Raw genomic sequence first — 21,288 nt, forward strand, 5'->3', positions numbered from 1 at the left:
GACGACTCCTCACCTGTGCACTTGAGAGGACCACCCACATCATGAAGCTCCCGGGAACCACTCTTGCCACACTACCACACCCCCATCTAAGCCACGAGTGCGGCGATTACCTATCAAAACTGTCCTTTTCAGTTTTGAGCTGTGGACACGCTATACCACATCCCCTCCAACCTAGCTCCTCTCCAACCCTACCATGGGAATCGCCTTTGCCACAGACTCAACAGGCTGCCGTCCACGCCACATGTGAGCCACCCGCCTTACCCCAGACAGGAGAGGAAGGAAGCAATTCCATTGGGCTGCTGGGCAGAGGGGCGGGTGATGTGAGAAATGTCCTCAGTCGCGCATAGAGAGGGGGAAGTAAGCAGCCCAGCCCCGCGACCCACTGGCTTTCTAGTAACAAACTCTGTGCTGGGGCGACGGCATGCGTGACCAGAGAGAGGGTTCGGAGTGCCCACTCTGACACGAGTGCCATAGGTTCGCCACTACTGGTATATGGCATTGGCATTATTATTATTAGATAGATAGATAGACACTTTATTATTATCATTCATTTGATATTATATACATCATTGTTACACTTTCTACACTTGTGACTTTTATACTTTTAGGGTTTTGAACATTTTACAGTAGAAAGATCAGATTTAATAAATATGTAATTTTTCAAGGCATAAAATGCAACGCTTTTTACATGTTTTTTTGCAAAAAAATGTAACCCTAAAGAGGTTAAAGTCATGACAGTGTTTGCTGTCTCTTATTTTTGCACACTTGCCCCACATGGAGCAGAAGTATATGTGTATCGAACTTAATAAAAGAAAAGTGTGTCCATCTGGTTACTAAGTCTCTGTCATTCCAACAGATGGTGCATCACAAACAGTAACACTGCTTTTACGAATCCCATGCAAAAAATGGCATATAACAGAGACAATGCATGGTGCACTGCAAACGTTAATGCTGAGGCCTGCTTTGATTTTAATTGTATTTCAACCAGTTTTACACATGTAGCACAGCTAGTAATTATTCAATTAAATGAATAATATAAATAATAATAAACGAAAAGGACCTTTCAGTTTTAAAAAAGTATCTCTGAATAAAGACCAAATTGTATCTGTGATGATCATCAGAAACTGTGTAACAGAGCTTAAAAAAAATATATGAAAGTTCAGAAATTCAACTTTGTTCTTTTCAACAGGTTTACACATTTTAGACATTTCTGAAAATGATGTGAACACATTGCGAGTGACACCTGAGCCTGATGATCTGTTTGTTAGGCTGCAAGTCTGTAAATGAATCCTCAAAAAACTAATAACGTCGACAACAACATCATTTGTCTCCATAGCATACAGTGATGTGTTCAAAGTGCTGTACAAGATGTCAAAGAAGTGGTTATATGTAAAGAAAAAGACATAAAAGTTAGATAATGCATAATAGTATACAAAAAATAATGTACACTTACAGTGGGTACGGAAAGTATTCAAACCCCCTTCAATTTTTCACTCTTTGTTATATTGCAGCCATTTGCTAAAATCATTTAAATTAATTTTTTCCCTCATTAATGTACACACAGCACCCCATATTTACAGACAAAAAAGAATTTTTGAAATTGTTGCAGATTTATTAAAAAAGAAAAACTGAAATATCACATGGTCCTAAGTATTCAGACCCTTTGCTGTGACACTCATATATTTAACTCCGGTGCTTTCCATTTCTTCTGATCATCCTTGAGATCACCTTCATTTGAGTCCAGCTGTGTTTGATTATACTGATTGGACTTGATTAGGAAAGCCACACACCTGTCTATATAAGACCTTACAGCTCACAATGCATGTCAGAGCAAATGAGAATCATGAGGTCAAAGGAACTGCCTGAAGAGCTCAGAGACAGAATTGTGGCAAGGCACAGATCTGGCCAAGGTTACAAAAAAAATTTCTGCTGCACTTAAGGTTCCCAAGAGCACAGTGGCCTCCATAATCCTTAAATGGAAGGCGTTTGGGACGACCAGAACCCTTCCTAGAGCTGGCCGTCCGCCAAGCTGAGCTACCGGGGGAGAAGCGCCTTGGTGAGAGCGGTAAAGAAGAACCCAAAGATCACTTTGGCTGAGCTCCAGAGATGCAGTCAGGAGATGGGAGAAAGTTGTAGAAAGTCAACCATCACTGCAGCCCTCCACCAGTCAGGGCTTTATGGCAGAGTGGCCTGTCGGAAGCCTCTCCTCAGTGCAAGACACATGACAGCCCGCATGGAGTTTGCTAAAAGACACCTGAAGGACTCTGAGATGGTGAGAAATAAGATTCTCTGGTCTGATGAGACCAAGATAGAACTTGTTGGCCTTAATTCTAAGCGGTATGTGTGGAGACAACCAGGCACTGCTCATCACTTGTCCAATACAGTCCCCACAGTGAAGCATGGCGGTGGCAGCATCATGCTGTGGGGTGTTTTTCAGCTGCAGGGACAGGACGACTGGTTGCAATCGAGGGAAAGATGAATGTGGCCAAGTACAGGGATATCCTGGACAAAAACCTTCTCCAGAGTGCTAAGGACCTCAGACTGGGCCAAAGGTTTACCTTCCAACAAGACAATGACCCTAAGCACACAGCTAAAATAACGAAGGAGTGGCTTCACAACAACTCTGTGACTGTTCTTGAATAGCCCAGCCAGAGCCTTGACTTAAACCCAATTGAGCATCTCTGGAGAGACCTAAAAATGGCTGTCCACCAACGTTTACCATCCAACCTGACAGAACTGGAGAGGATCTGCAAGGAGGAATGGCAGAGGATCCCCAAATCCAGGTGTGAAAAACTTGTTGCATCTTTCCCAAGAAGACTCATGGCTGTATTAGCTCAAAAGGGTGCTTCTACTAAATACTGAGCAAAGGGTCTGAATACTTAGGACCATGTGATATTTCAGTTTTTCTTTTTTAATAAATCTGCAACAATTTCAAAAATTCTTTTTTTGTCTGTCAATATGGGGTGCTGTGTGTACATTAATGAGGGAAAAAATTAATTGAAATGATTTTAGCAAATGGCTGCAATATAACAAAGAGTGAAAAATTGAAGGTGGTCTGAATACTTTCCGTACTCACTGTATATAGGATAAATATATAATTAGATATATTTCAGTCTCTAAATGGTAAAGTTAAGACCAGTGCTAAAGTTGGTTGGCCAGAGTGTGGGGGGCAGTTTGAAGACTTAGGATGGAGGAAATACCGTATATACACGCGTTTTAAGTTCTCCCATGGATAAGTCGGCGCTTGATTTTACTGTATAAGTTCTGGTATTTTATAATGTCAGTCATGTAAGTCAAGTGTGGAAAACGCACGCTATTGGTCCAAGAGATTAAGAGAAGAGAAGCTGGTTTTAAATTAATCATTCTTGAAGTAGCGAAAGAAATTGGTAACTGAGCTGCTGCAACAAAATTCAATGTGTCTGAGAAACTGGTATGAGATTGTTGGAGGCAAGAAGATGTAAAAAAAAAAAAAACAAAAAAGGTGTCGCATTTTTGAATGGGTGTATAAGTCGTGGTCTGATTTTATGATCGATTTTTCAGGTTTCAAGACTTATACGTGAGTATATACGGTAACAAAATCCGTAGGGGATCCAAGTCCAACGAACACGTGCCCCCCATACTGCCTAACATAAGTGTCGCTTATTCTGAAGGAAACATGACACACATTTTGGAAATGTTCCAAAAAGCTTGGATAGTAAGTAAACAATGCTCATAATAATAATAATAAAAAAAAAAAAAAACAAGCAGTGGTTTTAAATTCCTCTTTGTATGGAGCTCCTGTCACAAAAGTACTTGTGGTCTAGTGTACATTTTAAAGATTGACAGTAGCCGAGTACTTTAAAGGTAATTTTCTACTTTTACACGGATACCTAATTTCTAAATTTGACACAAATCGTCTTTTCATGTTGGTGATACAGATAGCCTGTATGATACAGAATATTTACACTCTGTTATTTTGAGTCATATAGAGGTACATCATCTCATCCTTGCTTCTAGCTATTTTAAAATAAAGGAGGACCACCTAGTAGTTTATTACCTCAGTATAATAACTGATTTCCCAACTGCTGCATAACTCTTTTAATGGTTGAAAAAGAACCTGAGGACTCAAAGTTAAATGGCACTTTGATTTAGGTTCATGCTGCTGTAGATGAAATGGACGGACTTGACGACGTTGAAAACAGTCTGCTCTACTACAATCAAGCCGTTATTCAGTACCACATGCGCCAGTATTCGGAGGCAGTTGCAATTGGAGAAAAGCTCTATCAGTTTTTGGAGCCCTTTGGTATGTAGTGTGCTTTGTTTTCTTTGCCACCCTGATATGAGAGTAGGAACTACAGTTAGAAACAACGCCTAACCGTATAGAAGGGTAGCGGCTGAGCAAGAATGTTTTGTGTAGTTTAATGTAAATGCAATCTCATCGTTTTTATTTTGATTTCATGTTAAATATATTTTTTCATTACTTAATATGTTTATAAAACTTTTCTGTATGTCTGTTTTCTGTGTATTTAGTTGCTTGTTTTATTTTCTTTTTTTCCTACAATGGCCATACTGTTTATTGTTTGCCTTGCTTTGCTGTAACAAGACGTGTGTTTTAATGTTAACACAGTAGAATATGTAAGGAGTTTTACACGATGACCTGATGACAATTGCGTTTAGGTTAGATTCATTCTCCATTATATGTACAGGTATAAACCATATTACTTTCATTATTTGCATAAATTGCTATTTGTTTTTGCTGTTTTAACACAATAATGAATTCCATAAGATGTATATCCATCTATCTGTCGCCTTTCACATCCATCTATCTCCTTTCACATCTACCTACCTACCTACAGTTAGGTCCATAAATATTTGGACAGAGACAACTTTTTTCTCATTTTGGTTCTCTACATTACCACAATGAATTTTAAATGACACAACTCAGATGCAGTTGAAGTGCAGACTTTCAGCTTTAATTCAGTGGGTTGAACAAAACGATTGCATAGAAATGTGAGGGAACTAAAGCATCTATTTAACACAATCCCTTTATTTCAGGGGCTCAAAAGTAATTGGACAAATTAAATAACCGGAAATAAAATGTTCATTTCTAATACTTGGTTGAAAACCCTTTGCTGGCAATGCCAGCCTGAAGTCTTGAACTCATAGACGTCACCAGATGCTGGGTTTCCTCCTTTTTAATGCTCTGCCAGGCCTTTGCTGTCAGTTGCTGTTTGTTTGTGGGCCTTTCTGTCCGAAGTTTAGTCTTCAACAAGTGAAATGGCTGCTCAGCTGGGTTAAGATCAGGTGACTGACTTGGTCATTCCAGAATTTTCCACTTCTTTGCTTTAATAAACTCCTGGGTTGCTTTGGCTGTATGTTTTGGGTCATTGTCCATCTGTATTATAAAACGCTGGCCGCCCAATCATTTGACGTCATTTAGCTGGATTTGAGCAGACAGTATGTCTCTGAACACCTCAGAATTCATTCGGCTGCTTCTGTCCTGTGTCACCTCATCAATAAACACGAGTGTCCCAGTGCCACTGGCAGCCATCACACTGCCTGACTCCAGCGTGTTTTACAGATGATGTGGTGTGCTATGGATAATGAGCTGTTCCACGCCTTCTCCATACTTTTTTCTTGCCATCATTCTGGTAGAGGTTCATCTTGGTTTCATCTGTCCAAAGAATGTTTTTCCAGAACTGTGCTGGCTTTTTTAGATGTTCTTTTTTTTTTATTATTATTATTTTTATTAATTTTATTACAATCCATACAAAGCAATCAAGATTTTACAAAAAGAAAAATTGAGTTAAGAACAGATCGATCCCCACCCCTGAGAGAGAGAGCAAGCCAAATAACGTTAAATTTAATGCTTGTAAACATACCTAATTTAAAAAAAAAAAAAAAAAATTCTCTGTGCTTTATGAACTTATTTTAAAATATTACTGATTAGATCCTGCCATGTTTTGAAAAAGTCTGTACGGATCCTCTAACTGAGTATTTGATTTTTTCCAATTTCAAATAATATAACACATCGGTTTCCCACTGACTTAAAAGAGGAGAGTTTGGATTCTTCCAGTTTATCAGAATGAGTCTGCGTGCCAACAGTGTAGTGAATGCAATCACAGTTTGTCTTTCTCCACTTTAAACCCCTCTGGAAGACCACCAGACACAGCTGTTAATGGGTTAGGAGGGATTGTGAGTCCAAGGCTGTCTGACAGGTGATTAAAAATTTTTGTCCAGAATAAAGTTAATTTGGTGCAGGCCCAGAACATGTGACCTGTTGAGGCTGGGACTTGGTTGCAACGTTCGCAGGTTGGATCATGTCCTGGAAACATTTTGGAGAGTTTTAGTCGAGACAGATGTGCTCGATATATAATTTTGAGTTGTATAATTTTTAGAATTTTTAGATGTTCTTTAACAAAGTCCAATCTAGCCTCTCTATTCTTGAGGCTTATGAGTGGCTCACACCTTGCAGTGCACCCTCTGGATTTACTTTCATGCAGTCTTCTGTTTATGGTGGACTTGGATATCGATACGCCAACCGCCTGGAGAGTGTTGTTCACTTGGTTGGCTGTTGTGAAGGGGTTTCTCTTCACCATGGAAATGATTCTGCGATCATCCACCACTGTTGTCTTCTGTGGACGTCCAGGTCTTTTTGCGTTGCTGAGTTCACCAGTGCTTGCTTTCTTTCTCAGGATGTACCAAACTGCAGATTTTGCCACTCGTAATATTGTAGCAATTTCTCGGATGGGTTTTGTCTGTTTTTGCAGCTTAAGGTTGGCTTCTTTCACCTGCATGGAGAGCTCCTTTGACCGCATGTTGTCTGTTCACAGCAAAATCTTCCACATGCAAGCACCACACCGCAAATCAACTCCAGGCCTTTTATCTGCTGAATTGATAATGACATAATGACGGACTTGAACACACCTGCCCATGAAATAGCCTTTGAGTCAATTGTCCAATGACTTTTGAGCCCCTGAAATGAAGGGATTGTGTTACAAAAAAATACTTTAGTTGCCTCACATTTTTATGTAATCGTTTTGTTCAACCCACTGAATTAAAGCTGAAAGTCTGCACTTCAACTGCATCGGAGTTGTTTCATTTAAAATTCATTGTGGTAATGTACAGAAAAAAAATTAGAAAAAAATTGTCTCTGTCCAAATATTTATGGACCTAACTGTATATATCTATCAGTCATATAGTGCCTTTCACATCTATCTGTCTATGCAAGCAAGAAAGCCAAATACCTCTGACTCGCTCATCACATAATCTCCTGAGCCATGAGGACTTAGAACTTGAAATTTGGAATGTAGGTGACCCTTGGACCACAGGCGCTCGCTAAGAAACAGTTTTAAAAATTTTGTGGTCCAAGCGTGTTCTGTCTGTATGTCTGTCCGCTTTTCAAGAGGGAATTGCTTAACAGATTTAGGTCGGGTTGTTTTCTATAATTTGCTTGAAGTTTGCGGTTAATTTTGCGACTTCTCTCATCGCGCCAAGTACCGTTGTTCGCTTGTGGTACCGATGTGTTTATGCAAATCCAACAGAGTGGCTGTGGGCCGAGAGCAGGAGTGACAGGGCCTTCCTCATTCACTTACCAGCCTCTGTTCGAGTTGGTCTACATCTCGCCACGTGTTGGAGCGCACCTCGCCTCCACTTAGCTAGCGATACCTGTTTGATCAGCAGTCATTATCATCTACAGATTGTTAAGGAGTAATGTTTGACATTTTTGAGAGAGAGATCAGACCTACGTGTGTTTTAGAGCTCTGATTGCCAGAGATATCACAGTCATGTGCTTTTATCCCCATGCGAGGAACACTCTCCAGTCAGAGCTGAACACGATCAGATACAGTGCCAACATATATGGATTTTTAAAGTTTGTTTTGTTTCATTACTATGTGAGCGAAGCCACGGGGTACAGCTAGTGATATATATTGAGAAGGGAGCTTTTAATTGTAGACGTCCAGTTCTTTTCACTTAAAAACTAATTTAGCAACCCCACATAACCCCTGGCTTCACAGACTTTTCACAAAGGTATAATATTAATGTTAAAATATTGAAATATCAGTGTTTATAATAAGTGCTCGACATGGTGATGGGGGTGACCAGCTCAAATTATTGCTGTTAAACGTTATTGACTGAAAAGAGTTAATTTATTTTTGCACAGAAGAATATCTGCTGATTTATTAAATATCACAATCTGATTATCAAGTTAAGTTACCTTTTTAAAGGGAGGAAAGTCATCATTTAGGGTCAGGTTCACTAAGGTCTCTGTAATATCTAAAATAATGACCACCCTGAAGGTTCAGAAACCTTCCTTGGTTGTATTTAAAATCATTTTTGTAACTCCATTATGTGTTTCTAAGAGTCATCTGGCATCCAGGCACTATCGGTTTTTCTTTTTTTTATGTAGGACCAATTGTATTAAAACATTACAACATGTAATACAGTATTCTGCGTAAATTACGTGGCTTTATTACAATTCTGCTTTCTGTGTATGTTATTTTTGTGTGAAACTATTTTGGCACCTGTTAATCATTTACTTTGTCCTAGAAGAGAAGTTTGCTCAGGCGGTTTCCTTCTTGCTTGTGGATCTGTACCTACTAACATATCAACCAGAAACCGCTCTACATCTCCTTGCTGTCCTGGAAAAGCTCACTGTACAGGGCAACAATAAAAATGGCAAGAATGAGGTTAGTATTGGGAAGGAAAAGGGGCCAGTAACGCATGCTTTTGTTTGGTATAATATTTCTGAGAAGTATCGGTGTTTTGTCATTAATTATATATGTTTTTTTTTTTCCTAATGAGGATTTCACACAGCCTTAGTGACTCACTCAGTGTTAACAAAGAGCGACAGTTTGAATCAACAAGTGTGTTTGTAACATGAGAACAGGCCATTCAGCCCAAAAGAACTTGCCAGTCGTATCCACTTAATTCCTTCAAAACAACATCAAGTCAAGTTTTTAAGGTCCCTAAAGTCCAACCCACACTACTTGGTCATTTATTCCATGTGTCTGTGGTTCTCTGTATGGAGAAAAACTTCCTAAGGTTTGTGTAAAATTTTCCCTTAACAAGTTTCCGACTGTGTCCCCATGTTCTTGATGAACTCATTTTAAAGTTACCGTCTCGATCCACTGGACCAATTCCCTTCACCGTTTAAACACTTCAGTCAGGTCTCCTTTTAATCTTCTTTTGCTTAAACTTGAAAGGCTCAGCTCTTTTATTCTTTCTTTATAACTCATCCCCTGTAGCCCTGAATCAGCCTAGTTGCTCTACTCTGGACCTTTTCTTGTGCTGTTTTGTCCTTTTTGTAGCGTTGAGACCCAAACTGCACCCAGTACTCCAGATGAGGCCTCACCAGTGTGTTATAAAGCTTGAGCAGAACCTCCTGTGACTTGTACTCCACACATCAAGGCGCTATACAACCTGACATTCTATTAGCCTTCTTAATGCTTCTGAACACTGTCAGGATGTTGATGATGTCGACTCCTAAATCCTTGTGTTATGGCATGCTTTTAATTTTCAGACCTCCCACTGCAAGTTCAAACCTCGCATTTTTAATTCCTATGTATAATGCTTTACATTTACTGACGTTAAATTTTATCGTTCACAATTCGACCCAATGCCTGTATGCTGTTTAACTCTTTGTAGAGACCCAAAACTGCACACAGGACTCCAGATGAGGCCTCACCAATGTGTTATAAAGCTTGAGCATAACCTCCTGGGACTTGTACTCCACACATCAAGGTGCTATACAGTAATCCCTCGCTATATCGCGCTTCGACTTTCGCGGCTTCACTCCATCGCGGATTTTAAATGTAAGCATATCTAACTATATATCACGGATTTTTCGCTGGTTCGCGGATTTCTGCGGACAATGGATCTTTTAATTTAAAGTACACGCTTCCTCAGTTTGTTTGCCCAGTTGATTTCATACAAGGAACGCTATTGGCGGATGGCTTAGAAGCTACCCAATCAGAGCATGTATTATATATTAACTAAAACTCCTCAATGATATACGATGTTCTTCCCCGAGCGGATTGTTTGCTTTTCTCGGTCTTTCTCTGACATTCTCTGCGCCTGACGGAGGGGGTGTGAGCAGAGGGGCTGTTTGCCTAGAAGATATGGACGCTACTCTAAGAAATGCCGCTTTATCGCGGTGGCCCAAAAGCACGTATTGATTTTTTGATTGTTTGCTTTAATCTCGCTCACTCTCTGACGTTCTCTGCTCCTGACGGAGGGGGTGTGAGCAGAGGGGCTGTTTGCACAGAGGCTGTTTGTTTAGAAGATACGGAGGCTACTCTAAAAAATGCTGAAAGACTACCTTCATATTGCTCCCTTCTTTGCGGCTGCTTTATCGCGGTGCTCATACTTAAAAGCCCAACAGCACGTATTGATTTTTTGATTGTTTGTTTTTCTGTCACACTCTCTGTATCTCTCTGACATTCTCTGCTCCTGACGGCGCTCGTTTGAAGAGAAGTTACGTTTGCATTCTTTTAATTGTGAGAAAGAACTGTCATCTCTGTCTTGTCATGGAGCACAGTTTAAACTTTTGACTAAAGGGTGTTATTTCATGTCTAGAGGGCTCTAATAATGTTAACAGTGTGGGAGAGTTTATAAGGATTTAAAATATATAAAAATAACCATCCAAACATATGGTTTCTACTTCGCGGATTTTCATCTATTGCGGGGGGTTCTGGAACGCAACCCCCGCGATCGAGGAGGGATTACTGTATAACCTGACATTCTGTTAGCCTTCTTAATGACTTCTGAACACTGTCGGGAAATTTGTACTGTCCAGTTCACTACAACTCCTAAATCCTCCTGATAAGTTGGACTCTCGATTTTTCCGACCATCTCTCATGTATTCAAAACTCACATTTTTTTACTTCCTATATGTAATTCTTTACATTTATTGACATTAAATTTCATCTGACACAAATCTGCTCAAGCCTGCCTGCTGTCCAAGTCCTTCTGTGATCATTTAACAGATTCAAGATTATCTGCCAGTCCACCGAGTTTCTAATCCCCTGTAGCCCCTGAATCAGCCTAGTCGCTCTTCTCTAGACCTGTTCTTGTGCTGCTATGTCCTTTTTAGAGACCAAAATGGCACCCAGGACTCCAGATGAGGCCTCACCAGTGTGTTATAACGGTTGAGCAGAACATCTTGTGACTTGTACTCCACACATCAAGGCGCTATATAACCTGACGTTCTGTTGGCCTTCTTAACGGCCTTCTTTCTGGCAGTTGATTGTGTTGATTCCACGATGACTCCTAAATCCTTCTGTAGCCCTGAAATCCGCTGAATATATACAGTATACTGCAATTAGTCAGTCGGGCATTGTCCAACCCGCTATATTATACACCGGGTCACGGTGGGTCTGCTGGAGCCAATCCCAACCAGCAAAGGGCGCAAGGCAGGAACAAATCCCGGGCAGGGCACCAGCCCGCCGCAGGGCACACACACCAAGCACACAATAGGGACAATTTAGAATCGCCAGTGCACCTAACCTGCATGTCTTTGGACTGTGGGAGGAAACCCACACAGACATAGGGAGAACATGCAAACTCCAGGCAGGGAGGACCCAGGAAGTTACTTCGAGGCAATTTGCAAATCTTCTTTGGTGAACAGTGAAGCCTAATATGCTCAGGCTGACAATATATGAACAGTTTAGGAGAATACTATGGTGGGATAGCAGTAAGTTAAATGCAGTGTATGACAATACTGGAAAAATAAGCTGTCAGCTAAGGCAAATGGTCATAAAACTGAAATACTGTATTTCAATGAGTAAATTCACCTAAATATATTCAGTCTTTAGATCATGAATACATACAGTATATGCAGAGTATTTGAATATAATTGAACCCTCCTACTGTATAACATACGGCTTTAGACAGAAGGGTGAATATTTGAAAAGCTCACCAACACCTCACTGCACAGTACTGTCTTGTTTGCCTTCTGAATCAGAAGTAATCATTTTCCTCCATAGATTTCTTTCTTCTAATTCTGTTCTTGACCTGTTTTATTACAAAAACAATTCTGTAATGTTTAATTCTGTTCACCAAGGCTAATTCAATATGAAAAATTTGTTCAATGTGTTGTACTCTGACAGACTAAGGGAATTGTACTTTTCTAAGTCAAGTAGAGGATGCTGAATTGGGGTGGGGGCTTAATCACGGCCTTTAAATTTCTTATCACCATCAAGTAAGCAGATGCAGAAAAATTCCCTCATTGAAATGGGGAATCCCATACTCCCAGCGGTCAGTGAAAATGAAAGGGATATGCACTTCTTTACACAAAGCACGGTTGTAAGAATCTGAAATAAATTGCAGAAGCCTTGGTAACTGGATCCAGATGAAATATCAGGACAGTTTTAGTTATTGGCTGACCAGATAAGCTTGACAGCATGAATGGTGTCATCTTGTTTGTCAGACTTTTTACGTTGTTACATTGAATTATTTTTGTTTGTAAACCCCCCAGGCTGCCAACAACTCAAACAAGGAGGGTATAAATCAGAAAGCAGATTACATTGCAATGATGGAGGCAGCTAAATCAAAAATTCATCAGGTAGGTCTTGATGGTTGTTTATACTTTTGAATCGATTAAGTTCAGTTGACTGTAGTACTAGGGTGTTGTACCGTGTTAGCCATTATGAATGTAGTGAGAAGTCAAGCAAAATGACCCCTTTTATTGACTAACTAATATGCAAGCTTTCGAGGCAACTCAGGCCCCTTCTTCAGGCAAGATGTAGAAGGGGATGAAGAAGGGCTCCAAGTTGCCCCGAAAGCTTGCATATTGTAATCTTTTTAGTTAGCCAATTAAAGGGGTCATTTTGCTTGACTTCTCACTACATACAGTTGACTGCAAATTTATTCTAATTTAATGGAAAGCAAGCTATACTGCAAGCTTTAAACGTCTGCTGCATTAATCTTAGTCTGTTTAAGCAGACAAACTACAAAACAACTTTTTATATGCATATGCTGCATGCTTTTTTTTTTTTTTTTGCATTTCTAGTATAAAGATTGTATGTTAAATTGTATTCTAATTCAGTGGGACGCAAGCTGTACCTCACCGTCAGAGTTCAAGTGCCTGCTTTATTAGTTCAATTACTATACATTTGTTTATACAGATTTTCAGACAAAACCTGGAACCTAGTGTGTGTGTGTGTGTGTGTTTATACATGCATGAGCCCACGGAATATGCTGTATATTTATTTTTCAGTATAAAGTGAGAGCTTATATACAGATGAAGTCTTTGAAGGCCTGCAAGAGGGAAATCAAGTCAGTTATGAACACAGCTGGAAATGTGAGTTTGTGAACAAAAATGATTACTTTATCATAGTTTGTTTGCTACAGACATGTCAGTATCCCTTCACGAAAAAATAGTGCCCACAATTGCCTCTGAAACTGGGGAAAAAAAGTATTGGGCACCCATCATTGTTTGTTCCGCCTGTAACAACAACCAGACTGCTTTAGAGTTTTAATTCAGCAGAATATTTCAGTTAATAACACAAATGTTAATGGCATGGACACAAATGACGGGATCTTTAAATTAATATTAGTTTGCGGTCACTGCACACTAGCAATTCCTGGAGCTCTCTTTGAGACTTCTGCACCTGTCGACAGGTTGGCCCACTCGTCCTGAGCAAACTGCTCCAGCTTGGTCAGGTGTGAGGGGGTCTTCTCCATAGATGTTTGATAGGATTCAAATCAGGGCTCATAGAAGGCCATGTCGGAATAGGCCGATGTTTTGTTATTGGCCATTCTTGGGTGCTTTTGGCTTCTTATCCTGTTGGAAGGATCCATGACCTGTGACTGAGATGAGCTTTCTGACACTGGGCAAGATGTTTCGCTGCAGAATGTCTTGACGGTCGTGAGATTTCATTGTTCCCTGTACACATTCTCTAGGCATGTTATGCTAAATGCAGAAAAGCTGATCGACAGCAAAATTGAGACTCCTCCGGATTTCACAGTAGATCTGGTGTTCTTTTCTTTGAAACCTGCCTGCTGCCATTCCTGAGCAAACTCTGCACTGGTGATGCCCCGATCCCGAGCCATGAATAAAGAATGGGACCAAAACATCCTCGGAGAGCAACTTCTCTCAATCATCCAAGAACAGTTTGGTGACCAATATGATGGAGCACCGGGCCATAAGGCAAAAGTGATAACTACCGTATATACTCACGTAGAAGTTGGGTCATAAGATCAGACCCCGACTTATACGTCAGTTTAAAAATGCAACACTTCATTTTTTTTTTCTTCGTCTTCTTACCTCCTCCAATCTCTCATCAGTTTCTCAGGCACATCGAATTTTGTTGCAGCAACGCAGTTACCGATTTCTTTCACCACTTCAACGGCTTTTAATTTAAAACCAGCTTCATATTTTTCTTCTGATCGAATGCTCCATCGTAGATAAGGGATGCTCTTACTATAAAAGTGTATGAGGGTGTGAGATACAAAAAACACAAAACAGTGCCAACGCCGTTTCGTAATAGTTCGGGTATTACCGTGCGGTCACGTAGGCACAATACATACAAAAAAAAAAAGGCTGTGTGCTCCATGGTTACTCTCTCAGGTGGGCGTTAGCATATAATCACTTGGACCAATAGTTTGAGTTTTCCGCATTTATACTTCTACAACCGACATTTGACATTATAGGTAAAATCAAGCCCCGACTTATCCCCGGGAGAACTTAAACGTGAGTATATGTGGCAAGTGGCTTGGGGGACCAAAGATCCAAATTTTGGGTCCATAGCCAGGAAACTCCCCATTGAGAACTTGTGGTCAATCCTCAAGAGGCGGGTGGACACACAAAAACCCACTAATTCTGACAAACTCCAAGAATTGATTATGCAAGAATGGGCTGCCATCAGTCAGGATTTGGCCCAGACATTGATTGACAGCATGCCAGGGCGAATTACAGAGGTTTTGAAAAAGAAAGAAGGGCCAGCACTGCAAATATGGACTCTTTGCATAAACTTCCTGTCATTGTCAATAAAAGCCTTTGAAACTTCTGAACTGCTTGTAATTCTACTTCAGTAGACCAGAGAAACCTCTGACACAAAGATCTAAAAGCACTGAAGCAGCAAACTTTGTGAAAAGCAACACTTGGGCCATTCTCAAAACTTTTGGCCACGACTATATATTGTCTATTTGTCCATCAGCTAATATTATTGCAGACACTGCTAAATGTTAATTGAATATTAGGAATTTTTCAACAATTGTGGACATTTAAGAAGAGTCGTAAACCTCTGTGTTCTTTATTATTATTTTTTTAATAGTCTGCACCTTCACTCTTCCTAAAAAGTAATTTTGAATACCTAAGGGGCAACTATCGAAAGGCAGTGAAGCTTCTAAATAGCTCCAACATTGCGGAACACCCAGGCGTCATGAAAACTGGTAATTTATTTTAATTTCCTTGCATCAGCACCTTTAGAAGTCAGATTTATTTCAGTAAGTTATTAACGTGTTACCCATCTCATTAAAGCTTTTGTTTTCTGTGTCGTTTTTTCACATTAGGTGAATGTGTGAGATGCATGTTTTGGAACAATCTTGGTTGCATTCATTTTGCTATGGCAAAGCACAACCTAGGAATCTTTTATTTCAAAAAGGCACTTCAGGAAAATGACCATACCTCAGCAAAGCTAGCGGCAACTAGTAACGGGCAGGGTAAGTGAGTTAACACATTTATCTAAATGAAAATGAAACTGATGCCAATTATTCTTTTATTTTTAACCCTTGTTGTTTTGTGTTTTTCATCAAGCCAAGAAGTTTCAAGGCATACCTATGTGCACCCTTTTAGCCAATAAGAGATACGAACTGCTGTACAATTGTGGAATTCAGCTGTTACACATAGGAAGGCCCTTGGCTGCCTTTGAATGTCTGATTGAGGCAGTGCAGGTGTACCATTCAAATCCACGGCTCTGGCTAAGGTTAGCAGAATGCTGTATAGCTGCAAACAAAGGGGTAAGTACACTAAATACTACCTGCATTTAAAAAATACTGTAATCTGAAATAGTTTTGAACATTTGATTCTAATACCTGGTAAGGCGTGCAAGGCACTGCCTTCTGAATTAATATTTAAAAAATGATGTACAGTAGATTCAGAAAGAATTCAGATCCTTTCACTTCCGGAACACTTTATTTTCGTCCATCAATCTGCTCTCAATAACCCATAAGTGAAAACAAGCTTTCAGAAAGATTTGCAAATTTATTAACATCTAAAGCTGGAATCACTCCTTGTAAATATTATAAAATGATACAAGGGACACTGATAAAGAGTTGCTGTACCTCCTTGATGATCCTGTATAATTGGAAAGGTTTGCAGTCACAAGTCCAAGCAGGACTTAGGTGGCAGGAATGAATGGGTCCAGGAAGACAGATTCCAGTGATGACGTCTGTGATGGAAGGGACTTGAATCAAAAGGGAGAAAGAGAGGATCAGAAAACAATGCCAACCCCTGTCTGGCCTGGTAACTACATTCGCTAGAGACCTTCAGCTACCTTCCACACTCACATGCTTGACGGTATTCAAACCCTGCACTGTGGCACTTCACATTGTGGTCAGGTTTATCCTGTTTACAGTAATGTATCTAGAACTTGATTGGAGTCCACCTGTGGTAAACTGATTGATTGGATATTGTTTATAAAGGCACATGTGGACCTGTGCATGCAAGGTCCCACAATTCACAGTGCATGTCGGGACAAAAACCAAACAATGAAGTCCAAGGAACTCTCTGTAGAACTCCACAATCAAATTATCTTGAGGCATAGATCATGGCAAGGTCTCAAGAATTGTGAAGATTAAAACAACCAGGTCCTTTCCTTGAGTTTGCCATCCAGCCAAACTGAGTAACTGGGCAATAAGGGCTTTAGTCAGGGAGTTAACCAATAACCCAGCTGTCACTCTAACAGAGCTTCAGATTGCAGAGATGGAAGGACAACAAATCTGAGTGGCACTTGGTGTTTATGATGGTGGGGCTGAATGGAAGCCACTCTTGAATAAAAAAGGGACTTGGAGATCATGAAGACTGAGATTCTTTGGTCTGAGGAAATAAAAATGGGAACTCTTTGGGATGAACTCCAAGGACAATGTCTGTTGAAGACAAGGCACTGCCTTTCAACTGCCTAATACCATCTTTAGGGTGAATCATGATCATGGCAGCAGCAGCCGCATCGTCATGCTATGTGGGTGCAGGGACAGGGAGACTGGTCAGAATTGATAGAAGGATGACCTCAGTCCAATGCAGAGAGATGTTTAAAGAAAAGCTTCTCCAGAGTGCAAGCCACCTCAGACTGGGCAGACTGTTCACTTCTCAGAAATGCTGTGACACAAAGACAACGCTGGAGTGTCTTCAAGACAGTTCTCTGAGTGGCCCAGCAAAAGCCCAAACTAAAACATTTGTGGAGAGACCAGAAGATAGCAGCTTACAGACGCTTCCCATCTTGTCCAATGGAGCTTGAGAGGATCTGCCAGGAAGAATGAGTTAAACTGAACAAATCCAGATGTGCAAAGCTTGTAGAGACTTACCAAGAAGAACCAGAGCTGAAATTGATGGCCAAAAGGGCTTCTAGAAAGTATTGAATAAAGGAACTGCATATTTCTAGGAATGAGGTTTCAATTTTTGATTATTAATATAATAAAATGTGTCATTATGGGATGTTGAGTGTAGATGGATGGGCAAAAATGGCAAATTTATCCATCTAAAATTAAGTCTGCAACACAATTAAGTGTGAAGAATTTTGAATAATTTCTGAAACCACTGTATATTTGTGTGACCCGACATTTGCACAATAGACACATGAGTGCCAATTAAAACGCGGCGTCAAAATCGCGCACACAAAATCGTGCCGACAAAATCGCAAAAGTTTCATTAGATATGAATTACTAGTTTAAAGCATATATAATAATGTTTATTTTAGAAGTCAATATTATGAGGCACGGCACGCAGATCAGCAACACGTTCTCGCATGTTCCACATGGTGATAAGAAACAACGGGTTGGCTCGTCGATTGCGTCTCAATTGTCCAACGTAATTGTCCTCCCAGTAATCATAAACATTCTGGAGATTGTCGGTCTACTCTCGCTCAGTTCATCGACAGCGGACCCAACATCTTCCGGAGGAACGAAACGCAGTGCAATTAGCATCTTTGAATACAGTTATAACCTAGCACATAATGTGTACATAATGAGCACGTACGCGTCCCACTCTCTTGGCCTCTCTCGCGATTTTGTCATGGCGATTTTGTCGGCGCGCATTTGGCGAAAACCAAGTTAGCGACTTTGACAGCGCTCATTTGTCCATCGTGCTTTTGTCGGTGAACCGTATATTTAACAATAAAGAGAGATTCTAGTAGATGGTTTTTTTTTTTTTTTAAAAAAAATCTGAATATTGAACCTGAGAATTTTAATAATATACAAATTGTGTTGAAGATTCAAGAATTATGGGCAAAGGGTTAGCTGGCTGTAAATTAGGTAGGTTTTAATAATGTGGACTTATGCATAGCTGTAAAATTGGTTCAAGTTTTAACAGTTAACTTTCAAATGCCACCGCACCAAAACATTTTTCTTGCAAAAAAATCACATTTTTAAAGCTATTAACCAGTAATTGACCAGTAGTCTTCAATTATGTCCGCTAACTTCAGGTATACACCGATAGTCCTGTCGGTGATCAAGTTAATGTATAAATGCATTGCCTTCGAAAAACGCAGCCTCAAGGGCATGGCATGAGTCGGCCCTGGATGGAACTGCAGTTAATTACGGTGCATTCATCCAATAACCTGACATGTTCATCTTTAGGATATGGGAGAAAACTTTTCAGGGTAATGTTCTGATCTTAATTTAAATAAAAATGAGGCAGGCATTGAATTCTTTGATGCTATAACATCATTTTTGTATTTGATTTGTAGAGTACAGAACAAGAAAATAAGGGACTTCCAAGCAAAAAGGGAATAGTGCAATCAATCGTTGGTCAAGGATACCATCGCAAGATTGTATTAGCATCACAGTCAACGCAAAACACCATATACAAGTAATGTGAAAAATGGTTGTGTCGTTTAACCTGATTATCAGTATGTAGTTAATTGATTTATGTAATTTTGAACATTGTGCAAGGTTTGCCTGTATATTCCATTAATAACTCTGTAATATTTATTTATGACGTAGTTTTTGCTACAGAAATTTACTTTCTTTATTCTTTTTTTTTCTTTTTTCATTCATTCATTCGCTCATTTTCCACCACTTATCCGAGACTAGGTAATGGGGCAACAGTCTTAGCAGTGAGATTAATGTGTGCCTTTCCCCAGCCACACTTGTCAACTCATATTGTGGGATCCAAAGTCATGTCCAAGCTATCTGGGTGGTGTAATCCTCTCAGTGATCCCTCAGTCTTCCTTGGGGGTCTCCACTCAACTGGTTGTGATAAAACCACCACAAGGTGGCGTCTGGAACGCATCTGTATTAGATGCCCGAACCACCTCAATTGGCTCCTCTCGATGAGAGGGGTCAGTGGCTCTACTCTGAGTCGCTGTTGGATGTCTGAGCTTCTCACTCTCTTAAGGTTGAGAGGTTTTTCAAATTTAAGAAGATAACTACGCCAAATATTTGATTTTGATATGCGCTGCTAACTAATTTTTAAGAGAAAATTCCTCAGAGAGACTTAATAGTGAAAAGAGAAGACGCATGCAGATTTCAAGAGTAAAAAATTAAGTTTCCACTGCATGTAGTTTGTAAAATGAATGTTTTAAGATTGGGTCATTCCATTTGTGCCATTTTCACGTAAAGAAATTTCTAGCAGACCTTTAACTGTTTTGTTGTGTGGTGGGTGCGGCGGCCTGCTATACCAGTGCATGCTCCCCAACTTAACCTAACCTGACAGGATGAAATTAAGTAATTATGCATTCATTATTAGTCTTCCTTGTAATTGCTTTGTAATCACGTGGCAAAGTTAAAAGCCTATTTAAAAGTGAGATTTATCTTTTATGGTACGTCCCGTTGTTCTTTACTTTTTTTTTTTTCCCCCCATTGTCTTTCTAGTGAAGGTCAGTCTGCTGCCATTCCTGTTGCCAGCATGGAGTTTGCCGCAATTTGTTTGCGGAATGCACTATTACTTCTGCCTGAAGATCAACAGGAAACAAAATCGGAAAATGGTTCCAAAAATTCCAGCCAGTCTGGTAGCATAGAGAGCAGCAGTGAAAGCGGTGAAATGTGCAGGTGAGTTGTGTGTTTTTTTTTGTGTTTTTTTTTTTTTACATTTTGTAACATATACACTCCATTATACACAACTTTTGTTATTTTAAAGCATGGGTGTCAAACTCTGGTCCTGGAGGGCCGCAGTGGCTGCAGGTTTTCATTCTAACCATCTTCTTAATTAGTGACCTGTTTATCCTGCTAATTCACTTTTTTCCCTTAGTTTTAATTAACTTGACTCTGACCCCTTAGTTGTTTCTTTTTCCTTAACTAGCAGCCAAACAATAATGAGACACAAAACGAGCCACCACATGACCAGCTCAGCTGTGCCCATTACACAATATCTGAAAATAAAGAAAGGTGAAGGCCTCACTAAGGTTGATCTCTCAGGTCACCAAAACAAAACGACAGTGTTCTTAGAAAAAAGAACAGAGAATCAACAGTTTTGGAAATGTCTGCTGTGGCAGAATGAGAGCAGCAACAAGCCATGGAATGAAATAACGAGCGTAATTAGCAGCAAGAATTGGCTTCTCATTAAGAAACTGGTTGGAGTGAATTTGGTTGGAGTTTGATGCCCCGATTTAGCTGGTCATCCGTTGGCTCTTTTCACATTTCATTTCTGTTTGACTGCCATTTCATGAAGAAACAAATCAATTCAAAAGTTCTGAATCCTTAAAAACAGGGTTATTAAAATAAAGGGAAAAGGAGTTCATTTGTAGTGAGAACTGCTTGCTGATTAGAAAAAGGGTTAGAATGAAAACCTGCAGCCACTGTGGCCCTCCAGGACCGGAGTTTGACACGCCTGTTTAAAAGGAAAAATCTACACAAAAATATTTTTATTTTATTTTACTTGCCCCATGTAGTTAGTAGTGGTGGTGATGGGGAAAAAAAAGTTTGTCTATTTTTCAGGCAGAATGGAGAGAAAAAATTCTGAAATAATAGAAGCCAATAGATAAGCAATGCTCTGCAACAGAAAACTGTGTGAAAAATGTCCAAGGGACTACAAGTAAAGCAAATCTTGCATAAGCCTCATGTCAGTTTCCCAGTCTTGCGCTCAAAACATGAAATACGCATGGTTTTTTGCTGTTGAAATAGATACTACCAGCATTATAAACAAGGTCTTAT

At 39.9% G+C, this 21,288-nt stretch overlaps 1 protein-coding gene across 2 annotated transcripts in view; it reads left to right on the plus strand.

Moving 5' to 3' along the window:
* Positions 1-21,288, plus strand: part of cnot10 (CCR4-NOT transcription complex, subunit 10) — an 87,122-nt gene that overhangs the window by 17,919 nt on the left and 47,915 nt on the right. Inside the window, exons 4-12 of one of the 2 annotated variants that reach the window (XM_039736344.1) lie at positions 4,132-4,282; positions 8,530-8,669; positions 12,458-12,544; positions 13,199-13,282; positions 15,258-15,375; positions 15,496-15,645; positions 15,740-15,942; positions 18,885-19,006; positions 20,011-20,187. In XM_039736344.1, the coding sequence (XP_039592278.1) occupies positions 4,132-4,282; positions 8,530-8,669; positions 12,458-12,544; positions 13,199-13,282; positions 15,258-15,375; positions 15,496-15,645; positions 15,740-15,942; positions 18,885-19,006; positions 20,011-20,187 (1,232 nt within the window). The remainder of the gene's footprint in view (positions 1-4,131; positions 4,283-8,529; positions 8,670-12,457; positions 12,545-13,198; positions 13,283-15,257; positions 15,376-15,495; positions 15,646-15,739; positions 15,943-18,884; positions 19,007-20,010; positions 20,188-21,288) is intronic. The other variant, XM_039736346.1, reaches the window with a different exon arrangement.

This window comes from Polypterus senegalus, chromosome 15, assembly GCF_016835505.1.
Source record: "Polypterus senegalus isolate Bchr_013 chromosome 15, ASM1683550v1, whole genome shotgun sequence".
Lineage (NCBI taxonomy): Eukaryota > Metazoa > Chordata > Cladistia > Polypteriformes > Polypteridae > Polypterus > Polypterus senegalus.